This window comes from Rhinopithecus roxellana, chromosome 9 (assembly GCF_007565055.1).
Source record: "Rhinopithecus roxellana isolate Shanxi Qingling chromosome 9, ASM756505v1, whole genome shotgun sequence".
Classification (NCBI taxonomy): Eukaryota; Metazoa; Chordata; class Mammalia; order Primates; family Cercopithecidae; genus Rhinopithecus; species Rhinopithecus roxellana.
In genome coordinates, this window is record NC_044557.1 from 58,397,416 (window position 1) to 58,413,410 (window position 15,995).

The following is a 15,995-nucleotide window of genomic DNA, read 5'->3' on the forward strand; positions in this document are numbered from 1 at the left end:
AGGCATACTTTTTATAGGAAAGGAGAAATATGAAATATGTACTTTTAAAAGAAACTTTAATTAAGGCACAGTAGTGTCTAATAACAATTTGCCTGCCTGTCATCTTCTGAACTTGCCTATCTAAATGAAAGATGGTAAAGCACAAATGCTGGCCTCTTCTTGACTCGAAAGAGGAAGAAAGAGCTTTATAGGTAGAAAACATTATGATGTCTTTACTGCATTATAAAATAGTGTCTAGATGCTAGAAGAATCAGATAAGAGATGACATTCTGCAACACTGATTTATATGGATCAAAAATTTTAAATGGAGTTGAGAGCAAATAGTAATGACAAGTTGAAAACTGACTTCCATAATTACCTTTGAGTTAGGTCTAAAGATGATGGAAGTATTCTCATCATATTCCAGGCTGTCAAGAGAGTAGAAATAAATATGTAAGCTCAAACACTGAACATCACAGTTCATGAGGATGTCTTTCTAGATTCAAATATTTTAATATAATCAAATGCTAGATTTTTGATTTGATTCAATAAACCAAAGTTTGAGTTTAATGCACTGCCCCCCCAAAATGTGATAAAGAAAAAAATAAATCAACCCCAGATTCTGAATTAATTGCTTTGGGGTTAGTATGGACATCAGTAAATTTTTAAAAGCACACCAGGTAATTCTAATGTACAGCCAGAGTAAAGAACCACTTTGCATTACAGTCATACAAAAATGCAGACTACAACCAAAATTTAAGAAAAGCACCTGTTTTTATTAAGTAGGTACTGACATAAAAACACCCCCAAATACTAAAAATTACCTGCTTCAAATTATCTAAGGTTTTCCTTCACTTAAAAAGAGTTAAATTATTAACATAATTTAATAATAAATGAGAAGGATCAATAACAGAATGAGTGATGTCTAAGAAACTGTTAATTCCTGACAGGAATAGACATTTTCTCATTTTTAAGCTGCCTTTAATTTTTTTTTAATTTTATGAGTTCTAAGTAAACCCATTTGTTTGCAGACATCATAACAACAGGTTTAATAATACCTAACCTGAAAAAAACTACATAGCATGTACTAAAAATCAAAAAAGAGGCTATCTACTAACAAAAGTTTCATTTTACAAAATGTGGCTATGGAATTATAAATTGCACAGTAGTGTGATGTGAAAGACACATATAAAATATTAGCTCTATATTAGAATCGAAAATATTTTCCAAATTAGAAGGTTACTATCATGTGTGAAAGTATCATGTATATAAGAAAGGCATGCATGAGTAATAAGTTAACAAACAATGTCTGTTTCACACATTTAAATTTTTACTTGATAAACTCAACATCTCCTTAGGAGTTTAACATTTTTTTTTTTTTTGAGACAGAGTCTCGCTCTGTCACCCGGGCTGGAGTGCAGTGGCCAGATCTCAGCTCACTGCAAGCTCCGCCTCCCGGGTTTACCGCCATTCTCCTGCCTCAGCCTCCTGAGTAGCTGGGACTACAGGCGCCCACCACCTCGCCTGGCTAGTTTTTTGTATTTTTTTAGTAGAGACGGGGTTTCACCATGTTAGCCAGGATGGTCTCGATCTCCTGACCTCGTGATCCGCCCGTCTCGGCCTCCCAAAGTGCTGGGATTACAGGCTTGAGCCACCGCGCCCGGCCAGGAGTTTGACATTTCTTCAGTACAGCCTTGACACAATTAAACTCTGTGTTCTTGGGTCTACCAGCAGATATATCCTTTTCTTCTATCTAAAGAATCAATCAAAAGGTGTTGCTTACTAACTCGTGAGTTTCCGGTGAAATTACCTAGCAGGTACATACCTTCCCAACCTATCGAAAACAGGGGCACTTGGTTTGCTTACATTGTTGAAGAATAAGTCTAATTGAAATGTATGCGGAGATGTCTCTCTGTGAATGAAACAAAGTTGAAACATCAGCCTTTGTAACAAACACTTCCTAAATTAAAACAAATAACACAGTAAGTACAAAGTTAAGAGCAATTCTAGAATTAGAATATGATATTCCTAAGATTTAAATAACAAAAATATAGTTAACTATGATATTGTATGTAATTTTATTTACATCCAATCTCAAGTAGCCAACAGCTCCTTTTAAGTATTATTGAATATCAAATTTTAATCAAGTATATTTTGCATGCTATCACTATTCCTTTTTTTTTTTGAGACGGAGTTACAGTGTTTCGCTCTTGTTACCCAAGCTGCAGTGCAATGGCAGGCACGATTTCACGATCTCGGCTCACGGCAACCTCTGCTCTTGGATTCAAACGATTCTCCTGCCTCAGCTTCCTGAGCAGCTGGGATTACAGGCACACACCACCACTCCCAGCTGATTTTTTTGCACTTTTAGTAGAGATGGGATTTTGCCATGTTAGCCAGGCTGGTCTCAAACTCCTGACCTCAGGTGACTCACCCGCCTCGGCCTCCCAAAGTGCTGGGATTATAGGCGTGAGCCACTGTGTCTGGCCTCCCCTTCCTTTTAGAGACAGTCTTGCTTTCTTGCCAGGCTGGAGTGCAGTGGTGTGACTATAGCTCACTGTAACCTCGAGCTCCCAGACTCAAACAATCTTCCTGCTTCAGCCTCCCAAGTAGCTGGGACTACAGGTATATGCCACTACACTGGGCTAATTTTTTTTTTTTTTTTTTAAAGTAGAGACAAGGTATTACTATGTTGCCCAGGCTGGTCTCGAATCAAGCTCCTAAGCTCAAGTGATCCTCCCACGTCAGCCTCCCAAAGTGCTGGGATTCAGGCATAAGCTGCTGCACCATGCCTCTGACCTTTCATTATCAAAAGAATCAGGGATTAGCTAACTTCAAGTTGTATAACTACAATTTCAACCTAATCCACATTAATACAAGACTATAATAGTAATGTTAGCATCAGAGCCCTAAGTTGTGACTTAAAGCCAATTGATATTTGTACAGCAGCAATTTACAAAAATATTTTGGGGTTTCTAAAAATAGATTATTTGGTTAATATCAGAGTCTATTTAATTTGCACTAGACTAAAATCTTGCTACCCTTTATGTAAAAGATATTATACCATAGCACCCTTGGTTGAAATTCCTCAAATTCAACTAAAATCTTGACTTTGAACACCATATGCTTTATTCTAGTTCACTTACATAAAAATCCAAATGCTAATAACTATAATGTCTAGAGTACTATCAAAGAGTTTCCTTCTGGTAGAAGCACAAACAGGCATAATCGTTCTGAAAAGCAATGTGGCAATAAAATTCAGTAGACTAAGAAAATGTTCACATCAAGCTACTGTTTGAACGTACCCCACAAATTTCATGTGCTGGAAATTTAATCCCCAATGCAACAGTGTTGGGAGGCAAGCCTAATAAGAGGCGACTAGGTCATGAGGACTCTCCCCTCATGAATGAATGAATGCTGTTATCTGGGGAGTGGATTAGTTACTGTGACAGTATGCTTGTTAACAAAGCAAGTTCTGCTCCCTTTTGCTCTCTTGGGCTCTCTGGCTCTTGCCTTCCATCATGAGATGAAGCTGCAAGAACGTTCTTGCCAGATTGCTGGCACCCTGATACTGTCCTTCCCAGTCTCCAGAACTTTGAGATAAAAATTTCTTTATAAATTATCCAGTCTGTGGTAGTCTGTTAAAGTAACATAAAATGGACAAAGACACACCACTTGATGTACTTTTTTCTAGAAAGTGTTTCTACAGAAAACCTTGATATTTGAACAGATTTTTTTCAAGAGGATATTCATCATACTATTACTTGTAATTTGAAAACTACAAACCATCTAATGGTCCCCACATAGGAGACTAATCAAATATATTTATAGTATAGTCATTCATTAGACTATGTAGCTATTAGAAATCATAAAATCAAATAATATTTAATGATGTAAAAGTACTCCTGATATATTATAAATGAAATAAAGGAATACATAAAACACTAAAAAGTAACAGCAAAATAACAACATACATTTGCCTTATCCAAATTCAATCACATGCACCCAACAACTCTAGTCTCTTCTTCTTACCCTTCTTTTTTTTCTTTTCTTTTCTTTTTTTTTTTTTTTTTTTTGAGATGGATTCTTGCTCTTGTCACCTAGGCTGGAGTGCAGTGGTGCAATCTCGGCTCACCACAACCTCTGCCTCTCAGGTTCAAGCGATCCTCCTACCTCAGCAACCCAAGTAGCTGAGACTACAGACACGTGCCATCAGGCCCGGCTGATTTTTGTATTTTTAATAGAGATGGGGTTTTACCATGTTGCCCAGGTTGGTCTCAAACTCCTGACCTCAGCTGATCCACCCACCTTACCCTCCCAAAGTGCTGGGATTACAGGCATGAGCCACTGCACCTGACCCCTCTTGGCCCTTCTTTAAACTAGACCCTGGACTTCAGTATCTCCAGGAAAGGAAAAAGAGCTAAAATACAAACTCTTTCTTTACTTTTGAGACCCCAAAGGCTCAGGTCCTGGTCACTGAAAAACGATTTAAAGAATCAAAGGGCCGGGCGCGGTGGCTCAAGCCTGTAATCCCAGCACTTTGGGAGGCCGAGACGGGCGGATCACGAGGTCAGGAGATCGAGACCATCCTGGCTAACATGGTGAAACCCCGTCTCTACTAAAAACTACAAAAAAAAACTAGCCGGGCGAGGTGGCAGGTGCCTGTAGTCCCAGCTACTCGGGAGGCTGAGGCAGGAGAATGGCGTAAACCCGGGAGGCGGAGCTTGCAGTGAGCTGAGATCTGGCCACTGCACTCCAGCCTGGGCGACAGAGCGAGACTCCGTCTCAAAAAAAAAAAAAAAAAAAGAGAATCAAAGGAAATCTGACTGCATTAGACAGTCATCTTACAACTCGGCGACTCTAAAAAACCTAACCTCAAGTAAGGTATCATATTTACAAAAAGTAATAATAAAATAGATATACAAGCATACATATATATATATATGTATGAACAGACACACACACACATACAAACACACATGAAAAATATATATCAAATGTTAAGATGCTCTTGGAATAGAGGAATTAAAATTATTATTATTATTACTTTTTTTTTTTTTTTTTGAAACACAGTCTTGCTTTGTCACCCAAGCTGGAGGGTAATGGCACAATCACAGCTCACTGCAACTTTGAACTCCTGGGTTCAAGCAATCTTCCCACCTCAAGCCTCCCAAGTAGTAAGGACTACAGGCGTGAGCCACCATGCCCAACTAATTTTTAAATTTTTTGTAGAGATGGGGTCTCCAAACTCTTGGTCTCAAGTGATCCTCCTGCCTCGGCCTCCCAAAGTGCTGAGATTAGAGGCCTGAGCCACCCACCCTACCAGAATAAAGGGATTAAAGGGATTTTATCTAAGCATTTCTAAATTTTATAATGAGAAAAAAACACTATTATAAAGTATGCCCACAAATATTACTTGATCTCTAACACCGCTTTCAACTTTCAGATTCTGGTCTTGCTGGCTCTTTTTTCTTTCTTTTTTTTAAGATGGAGCCTTGCTCTGTTGCCCAGACTGGAGTGCAGTGTTGCAATCTCAGATCACTGCAAACTTCACCCCCAGGTTCTGACGATTCTCCTGTCTCAGCCTCCCGAGTAGCTGGGATTACAGGTGCGCACCACCACAGCTGGCTAATTTTTGTATTTTTAATAGAGACATGGTTTCACCATATTGACTAGGCTGGTCTCAAACTAGTGACCTCAAATGATCTACCTGCCTCAGCCTCCCATAGTGCTAGTATTATAGGCATAAGCCACCATGCCCGGGCCTCACTCTTACATTTGTTTTACTGCATTAATACTTTCTTTTACTGTTCCGTAGCATACTATTCATGTATAAATTTGTTTCTGATACTTTATGTTTAGAGTTATTACAACATGAAAAGCCACACATCTCCAGCTAAGAAAAAGGAAGAGGATTAGGATAATGGAAAATGAAACAAATAATCCTACCAATGGCAGCTAATTGCTGAAATCCGACTTGTCTGTTATGGTAGCCAGCCTCTAAGATGGCCCCAATGACACTTGCTTCCTGGTATTCACACCCTATGTGGTAGGGTGTATACCCTATGTAGGCCCCTCCCACACTGTAGCAGCAGAATATGTAACCTACAGAACATGGTAAAGATGATAATACGTCACCTTCTGATATTAAGTTATAAAACACATTGCCTGTGGCTTCTTTCTTGGGCATGCTCTCTCACTCTTAGATCACTCACTCTGGAAGAAGCCGCGTCATGACATGAACAAGTCCATGGAGAGGATCTCCTGGCAAAGAAGTGAAGCCTCCTGCCAGCAGCCCCGTGAGTGAGCTACCAAGCAAATTCTTCAGCCCCAGTCTATATCTTGACTACAACTTCACAAAAGAACCTGAGCCAGCTAAGCAACTCCCAGAATCCTGACCCTTAGAAACAATGTGAGATAATAAATGTGAAGTTTTAAGCTGCTAAATTTGCTATACTTTGTTATGGAGCAATAAATGACAAACTTTCTTTGGCCAAAAGCAGTACAATTAGAGAAGACTGTTGGATATACTATCATTACCCAATCTTTCTCATTCTACACAAAGCTCCCTTTATAGGAAAATCAGGAAAAAACATATAGGAAAACATAAGTCAATTTTCTTAAACATGGAAAAAATATATGAAGTCAATTATAATGATCCTCCACTATAAACATTAAAGATTTTTCTTGTTGTGTATCTTTTAATTTTTGAATGGCGCCTATGAAGACTTTATACCTATTTCTACAAACAATGAACTATTTTCCACAATTATGAAGAAACAAGCCCTTAACTTTGAATCTGTCCCATAACACGCATCACAAAGTAGCTAGTTTAACTCTTTTTTTTTTTTTTTTTTTTTGGGACACAGTTTCATCTTGTTGCCCAGGCTGGAGTGTAATGACACAATCTGAGTTCACCACAACTTACGCCTCCCAGCCTCCCACGTTCAAGCAATTCTCCTGCCTCAGCCTCCCAAGTAGCTGGAATTACAGGCATGCACCACCATGCCTGGCTAATTTTGTATTTTTAGTAGAGACAGGGTTTCTCCATGTTAGCCAGGCTGGTTTCGAATTCCCGACCTCAGGTGATCCTCCCGCCTCGGCCTCCCAAAGTGCTGGGATTACCAGTCCCAAAGTGCTAGGTCAGACCAGTCTGACCAATATTGTGAAACCCCGTCTCTACTAAAAATACAAAAAATTAGCCAGGTATGGTAGCAGGGTAATCCCAGCTACTCAGGAGGCTGAGGCAGGAGACTCGCTTGAACCTGGGAGGCAGAGGGTGCAGTCAGCCAAGATCACGCCATTGCATTCCAAACTGGACAACGAGAGCAAAACTCCATCTCAAAAAAAAAAAAAAAAAAAAGGTAGCAATAACGATAATAATAGTAAAATGCACTTGTAAATATTTCAACTAATTCCCACTTATTTTCAAGAGAAAAATCAGGTTAAAAATACTTCATCTACCTGGTTATACCATCCCAGAATATTTTAGAAAATGTAAACCTAACACCACCAGTTAAAAAAAAATGAATAAAGAAAAATCTTACCTACTACACAGGTCAAATAATTACTGTTTTCAGGTTTAAGATGATATATGCATTATACAGAAAATATAGACCTAATTACAATGCAGCATAACCATAACTGAATAGTTTCAGGATTTTATTACTTGTAAAATATTCCCTTACATTTTTGCATTTAAGAATATGTTTCTAAGACAATCTTTTACCAAAAAATATTTTTAAAAAGAGAGTTGACTTACCCATATGCTCTATTGTCTGGCAGACTGCTATGGGCTCTTACTCCTGGGGGTATGACTCGGACTTCATTGATATAAACCACACATGGAAAACGAACCACATCTATATGAGAACTTTGCTGTAACAAAAAAAAGTCCGGAGGGAGAAGGGTGCGGAACATTCTGTAAAACAGTTTCTCTATTCAAATTGTATTCATTCACAATGTCACATATAACCTTAACATTCCATATCATTAAATATCATTAAATATTTATATTATTTACAGTGTTGTATAAATAGCTGATAAGATGTACCTACTTAAGTTTCTCGATTTGCATAACATTTTCTGCCATGCATTTACCTCCCTGCTGATGTTTTGCTTAGACTAATACAGACCCAGAGTCCCTTATCTGAAATCTCTGGAGACAAATGCCTTTTAGAATCCTGACTTTTAGATTTCTAGAAAGATAATATAATCCAAATATTGCATATTACTTTAGGCCCCCCAGTGGCTTCTGCAGCAGCACCCTGTAATCAAAACACCAATATTTCTGCAGCCACACGTATCAACATTCACACTAAATAAAGATTATAACAAGCACCATATCAGTTCAGATTAGACTGCATGGCCAAATGAATTCAGGGCAGGGATTTTTTGGTTTTGGTGGAGGTTTTTTTTTGCCATTTTTGAGTTTCTGAATTATAGATAAGAAACTGTAAATCTGTACATAGATCAGCTTACTTTGTTAAACTTACATACCAACTAATATCAAGGGATCAGGGAAAGCATTTAGGTACTGAACAGCTGAAATAAACCCCTCTTAAAATTTAAAAAAAAAAATCACAAACTAAGACTTTATTATTAAAAAAAAAAAAAAAAAATAGAAGCAGAGGTGCATGCCTGTAGCCCTAACTACTCAGGAGGCTGAGGTAGAAGGATCACTTGAGCCCAGGAGTTTGAGGCTACAGTTGAGTTATGATATGATTGCCTCACTGCACTCCAGCCTGGGTGACAAAGTAAGACTCCATCTCTGGGGAAAAAAGAAAAACAAACAAAAAAAGAAACAGCATAAATTATATCTAGTATATACTTACCTCTATCATTTGACACAGGATTAGGCAAATATAATTCTTATTTTCAATAATTAAAAAGAGAGTTTTCGCATTGTTTTTGGACAATTTTATGTCAACTTTTCCTAGTACTTCAGTCAACTGTCATTACCTAGTGGTCAAAGTTCATCATGAGGAGAATGGCTCACATTATTTGCATCTAGAAAGACTGAGTCTCTCTATAAAACATATATGCTTAACAACAATGAATTTAAGGATTTACAAATAGCCATTCAAAATCTACTTTGTTTGTATGTAAAAGAGTTTCTGTATTTGTTGCTACCAGTTCTATTAAATATTTATTTCTAAATATTTATTAAATGTCGACTATGTTCCAAAGTATGCTAGTTCTGAGGCTACAAAGACAAGACACAATCTCTGCCATTATGGAACAGACAATCCACTGTGGTAGACAAGTAAATTGCCATGATACAGACTCACAAAGGATGCTATGAAAATTCAGAGGGGTATTTAGGTCCCCAGCCCAGGTTGTAGGCAAACAAGGAGAAGGCATGCACAAAAGGAATACAAATAAGAACTTGGAAGGTTCACAAAAGTGCAGCCCAGGAGCCATGGCTCACACCTTTAATCCCAACACTTTGGGAAGTTGAGGCAGGAGGATCACTTGAGGGCAGGGTTCGAGAAGATTAGTCTGGGCAATATAGGAAGATGCTGTGTCTATAAAAAATTTAAAAATCAGCTGGGCATGGCAGCACATGCCTGTAGTCCCAGCTACTCAGGAGACTGAGGTGGGAGGATCACTTATGCCCTGGAGGTGGAGGCTGTAGTGAGTCGTGATAGCACCACTGCACCCCATGCTAAGCAACAAAGCGAGATTCTGTCAAAAAAAAAAAGGAAAGAAAGAAATTGCAAACATAGTTCATCATAGCTAGAGGGCAGAATAGCAAAATAGGGGAGGAAAGCAGAGAAGAGTAGCTAAGGACAACCAACAGAATTACAAAAACAAGATTATCATCCACAGTCAGAAGACAATTTCAAATCTGTATCTCCAACTAGGACCTCTCTCCTGAGCTCCAGGCTACTATATCCAACTGCCCACTCGGCCTCTCCATTTCAATGTCCCTTGTGCACTAAACTCAACAAATCCAAACTGAATTTCTCCTACATCAGTGATGGCATCACCACCCACATATTGCCCAAGACATTATCATCCTGGACTTCTCATCCTCTCTCATCTATATCATCTATCTATTCAAACACCAAATCCTATTGATTAAAGCTCTCCTCCATTCTGGCTGTCACTCCTTTAGTTCCATATACTACATCACTCCAATATGAATTACAGCAATAGGAACCTAACTGATTTTGTGCTTCTTTTTTAAGTTTTGTTTCTTAAGTTTTTATTTCAATAGTTTTTAGGATACAGGTGGTTGTTTACATGGATAAGTTCTTTAGTGGTGATTTCTGAGATTTTAGTGTACCCGTCTCCCAAGCAGTGTGCACTGTACCCAATATGTAGTCTTTATCCCTCACCCCCATCCCAACCTTCCCCCTCCGAGTCCCCAAAGTCCAGTATATCATTCTTATGACTTTGCATCCTGTGCTTCTTTCTTGCCTCCCATCAACCCATTCTCCTATTGAAGTATGGTCTTTCTAAACTATACATGTACCACTCCCCTGATCCTTACTGCCGCCAAGCAAAATTCCTAGGTCTTAAAACAAGACTGGCTTCTTTATCACTCCAAACTTACATCCCTAGCCTACCATGCTTTTTATTATTTTCATGCCCTCACTCATGATGTTCTCTCTGCTCGAAATCCATCACATCCCTCTGCCCCAACTCCTCGTACAAGTAAACTTTCTCTTGAAAGCTGAGCCAGATCAAATCTAGATAGGCGCCTCTCCTCCTAGTGCCTAAAGTCCTTTATCTAGCTGAATTGTAATTGCCTCTTATCTCTCCCATTAGACTATGTGTTTAAAGAAGACAGATCTATGTCTTAGTTTACTGCATATTCGTAGTGCCTAGCATATTCATTTAATAAATGAATTTTTAATAGGCACTTGATTAATGGTTACTGAATTGTGTTTTCAGAGAAATAAAAACAAAGCCTAGGAAAACAGGTTGACAATGGGAAATCATGGAAGGTTCATGATCAGGAAAGTAACAGGAATATGAAGACTGGTCAGATTCCACAACTCCAAGCCACAATTATCTTTGTAAGGAGTCATTTACCTGCATGTTTAAAGGTCACAGCATAACTGTTTCCCTTCCTCATTCTTCTATCCCTGCAATTATCTTCTCTTTCTACCCTCTCCTTTAGCTATCACATCTACTGCTACCACTTCCTTTTTCAGTTCTGCAGATGAGTTCCTAATTGGTATCCTACAGTAATTTTTAAATGACCTCTAAAATACAGGACTTTCTAGTATCGACCTACTCTCCTAGGACTCTATTTTAACCCAGCACTTCCATACTTGAAAGCAATATTTAAAAAATAACTAAAAATGTATAAAACAATTTAGCTTCAAGAATATTACACACCACTGTAAAGTCAGAAACCTAAATATATGAGAATATATATACATACATATATTCTCATTCTCATTATCAAATGTTTAAGAATATATATAAATAGTAGCATTAGCATCCTAGCACTTTGGGAGGCCAAGACAGGAGGATCACCTGAGGCCAAGAGTACAAGACCAGCCTGGCAACACAGTAATACCCCATCTCTACAAAAAAAAAAAAACTTTAAAAACCAGACGGGCATGGTGGTGTGCACCTATAGTCCTAGCTACTCAGGAGGCTGAGGCAGGAGGATCACTTAAGCCCAGCAAGAAGTTGTAATAAGCCATAAGCACACCACTGCACTCCAACCTGGGCAACACAGTAAGACCCTGTTTCAAAAAATATATATAGCATTACCACTTAAAGAATATTACACAGCCAATAAAAAAGAATATTATATAGAATATCTAAGGAGAGAAACAAGATGGTTAGGGGACAGTGATGAGAGAGACTTACTTTTTACCATATACCCTTTTGTACCTTTTGTATTTGTACCTCATACATGTATTACCTAGTCAAAAAAAAAAAAAAGAGAAAATTTTTAAAAATAAGCTTACTTTAAAAATATTATATAAGTATACTAATTCTTGATTCACAAAGATGTACAACACATTGTTAGGTGAAAAAGGAAACCACAAAACAGTATTACAGTATTGTAATATTAACGTGGGCAATGGGTGTATACACTTAAGTATAATAATCACTAGAGGGTTTGGAAAAACGTTAATATAAAGACAGTTGTTAATTACAGCTACAAAATACAAAGAAAAAGCTGATTACAATAGGAAGACATACAGAAAGGAAATTAATTCACTTATCAACAGGAATATACAAATACAATAGCTTTCCACTCATATACTTGTTTATCAAATAATCTTGCTTAAACCTGATTTTAACTTAAACAATTTTTTCTAATATTGTATATGTTAACATTAGAGAGATATTTTGCTTTTTTATTTTATTTTACTTCATTTTTGAGACAGAGTCTCGCCCTGTCGCCCAGGCTGGAGTGCAGTGGCGCAATCTAGGCTCACTGCAAGCCCCGCCTCCCAGGTTCACGCCATTCTCCTGCCTCAGCCTCCCGAGGAGCAGGGACTTCAGGGGTGTGCCACCACACCCAGCCAATTTTTTTGTACTTTTAGTAGAGATAGGAATTCACCAGGTTAGCCAGGATGGTCTCGATCTCCTGACCGTGTAATCCACCCACCTCGGCCTCCCAAAGTGCTGGGATTACAGGCATGAGCCACCGTGTTTGCTATGTTGCCCAGGCTGTCCTCCAACTCCTGGGCTCAAGCGATCCTCCCACTTCAGCCTCCCAGGCTGGGGCTACAGGCGCACATGCCACCACACCTGGCTTATCTTGCATTCTTGATTTGTAATGTTAAGTGTTTTTTCATTCACGGAAACACTATTCCCTCACAATGAAATTGTCTTTTAATAAGTTTAACTGCTTATCTTCTGAACTCAGTGGATTGGCCTTATAAATGTGTATCAATTCTTTACCTGCGGAAGAGGAAATTATTGGTAAAATAAGTACAATACCAAAAAAAGAGCTGTTAATGGTAGCTGGCAATAAGGACTCCCTGTGTGAAACTAATAAATGTCTCTTCTCTACCATATTACAAATTCCTTTGAAATCAAGGGCAATGGGTTTTGTTCTGACTTGTATTGCCCCCTCCTAAAGCCATACCCTCACCGCCAAAAGTGTTTTTCGTAAATAATTGTTAAACAGATTCTCAGCTTGCTATGGGGCAAAGTAATCTGGCTAATTATCCCGTTCCCATCAAACTCACTTCCACACTCTTACCCACTAGTCCCACTAGTTCTCCTGTCTCTAAAACTAGAATTCTACCATTTTTAACTACCCTATCTCCTTCACACAATCAGTTGCCATCCTGTCAATTCTATACTCGAAATCTGTATATATCCAAAAGATGTATAAATCCTCTCCTATGTAGTTCCACTGGGACATAGCATAGCACTGATTTAGAGCCAGAAAAACGTGTGATGGTGGATCTTAATCTAGCTATGCTATTTTAGGAAAGTCACCTAATCTCTCAGGCTCAGTTTCCTTATCTACAAAATATAGATGACTACCTTTGAAAACTCAGCATGGGCCCTGCAGTGGCTCATGCCTGTAATCTTTGCACTTTGGGAGGCTGAGGTGGGCGAATCGCTTGAGCTTAGGAATTCAAGACTAGCCTGGGCAACATGGCAAAACACCACCTCCACAAAAAAATAAAAAAATCAGCCAGGCGTGTTGGTGCACAACTGTAGTCCCAGCTACTCGGGAGGCAGAGATGGAAGGATCGATTGAGCCCCGGTGGCAGAAATTGCAGTGAGCCGTGATCGCACCACTGCACTCCAGTTTGGGTGACAGAGCAAGACCTAGTCTCAAAAAAAAAAAAAAAGAAAAGAAAAACTGATGGAAGGACCAGAGATGATTTACTTAAGTTATCAAAGCCCACTGTGTCTGGCACAAATTAAGCATTCAATAAATGTTAAACAATGATTGCTGCCCATTGGCTAACTCAGGTTTTCATAACATCTCACTTTTTCTCCCTGATTTTGTCACCTTACGTCTATTTTCTCTGAAATACCATTTTAAGTATTATTGATCAAGTAATCTACCTAATGTATCTTACTAATTGTATGATTTGCCTGCTCAAAAACTACCCATTTCCTACAAAATAAAGTCCATAATTTTTATTTTTTTTTATTTATTTATTTTAAGAGACAGAGTCTTGCTCTGTCGCGCAGGCTGGAGTGCAGTGGCGCGATCTTGGCTCACAGCAACCTCCACCTCCCAGGTTCTAGCAATTCTCCTGCCTCAGCCTCCTGAGTAGCTGGGACTACAGACGCACACCGCCACGCCCGGCTAATTTTTTGTATTTTAGGAGAGACGGGGTATCACCGTGTTACCCAGGCTGGTCTCGAACTCCTGACGTCAGGCAATCCACCCGCCTCAGCCTCTCAAAGTGCTAGGATTACAGGCTTGAGCCACCGCGCCTGGCCTAAAGTCCGTAATTTTTTGTTGAGCATTCAAGGAGCTCCATGATCTGTCTCTGAACTGCCTTGGGTGCCACTTCACACTGTTACTTCAAGCATATCCTGACAGATGACTGACTACTCCAGTAGAATGCCCTCCTTTCCTAACTACAACCGTGAACTATTGCCCCTTTCACCAAAGACCAAGTTAATAAGCCAAACACCTTGACGAAGTCTTTCGTGATACTCTCAAATGAAAAGTTATCTCTGCCTCTTCTGAAATCACGTATCCTTTATTTATACCCACAAAGACAGCTAGTTCTAATATGTCAGATACCGATGGGCATTTTGTAAACAAAGATGATAAACCCCAATGAATTCACACTGTGCTTCTTTATGCGATCATCACATTCTAACTCAAATCACAAATTTGTGAATCTAATCTCCAACGCTGGGTTATAACTTCTTGAAAACAAACATTTCAATATTTCATATCACCCACAAACCCCTACTTCCTCCTTCAAGATTTGATTCAAATGTGATCTCTACTAAGCCTTTCCCAATCACCCCAGAAGAAGGCATTTACCATCTGCCCTATGCGCTCAAGGTACTCAATGTTTACCTAAGAATGAATAAAAGAATAGATTAAATATACGATAAACTAATGAAGGTCAATTTTCCTAAACTAGAATAGTACTAAACTAATTCATTATATGCCTCTTTCTCTTTTTTTCTCTTTCTCTCTTTCTTTCGAGACAGGGTCTCACTCTGTTGCTCAGGCTGGAGCACAGTGGTGTAGTGATCTTAGCTCACGGCAGCCTCGACCTCCCAGGCTCAAGTGATTCTTCCACTTCAGCCTTCCGAGTAGTTGGGGCAACAGCAGCATGAAGCCACCACAGCTAGTTAATTTTCTTTTGTAGAGACAGGGGTTCCACTATGTTGCCCAGGGTGGTCTCAAACTCCTGGACTCAAACAATTCTTCTGCTTCCGCCTCCCAAAACGCTTGAGATTACAGGCATGAGCCGCTGCGCCAGGCTCTTTCAATTTTAACTGTTCTCTATTTCTATACACACAAGTTTGATCTGATCCAACTACTGTCTTCATTGAGGGTTTTCTAAATCTTGGCTGGAATGTCGGAGAGATATAGTCATTGAACAAACAGTGCTAACTGATCCACATGAAATGTGAGACCATAAATTAATTGTCAGTAAGAAATGCTAACTCGAAGTCCTCCAAATTTTGACTTTTACAAACCTATAAACCATTCGTTAAATTAGATCACAGCTATCAACTTTCTATTTTGCCAGGTAAAGCATTATGATACAACCACTACCCACTATCATTACTATCTTACAAAAGAAAGAACATTTTAAATATTTTCCATTCAAATATTTATTGAGCACCTACGTTTTGCTAACAGAGGCACTGGAGATACAACTAAGAAGAGAAGAGATACATTATATGTATCCTCAAGCTTTTTGAGGATACATATAATATCAAGAACACACGTGATACAAATAAAAGGAAAAAAATAATATCCAAAGAAAGAACAGTTCTCTAAATTGATTAAGCTTACATTAAGACAGAGAAATGTGAAGTCCGCTTTTTTTTTTTTTTTTGTAACACTTTCTCCGTAGACTTCATTCGAG

General features: G+C 38.8%; 1 protein-coding gene across 2 annotated transcripts in view; it reads right to left on the reverse strand.

Moving 5' to 3' along the window:
• The window catches only part of VIRMA (vir like m6A methyltransferase associated), a 67,316-nt gene that overhangs the window by 50,349 nt on the left and 972 nt on the right, over positions 1–15,995 (reverse strand). For both annotated transcript variants that reach the window (XM_030937657.1, XM_010358614.2), the window contains exons 2-4: positions 7,742–7,857; positions 1,805–1,891; positions 359–407 (exon numbers count right to left, since the gene is read on the reverse strand). In XM_030937657.1, coding sequence (XP_030793517.1) covers positions 359–407; positions 1,805–1,891; positions 7,742–7,857 — 252 coding nt within the window. The remainder of the gene's footprint in view (positions 1–358; positions 408–1,804; positions 1,892–7,741; positions 7,858–15,995) is intronic.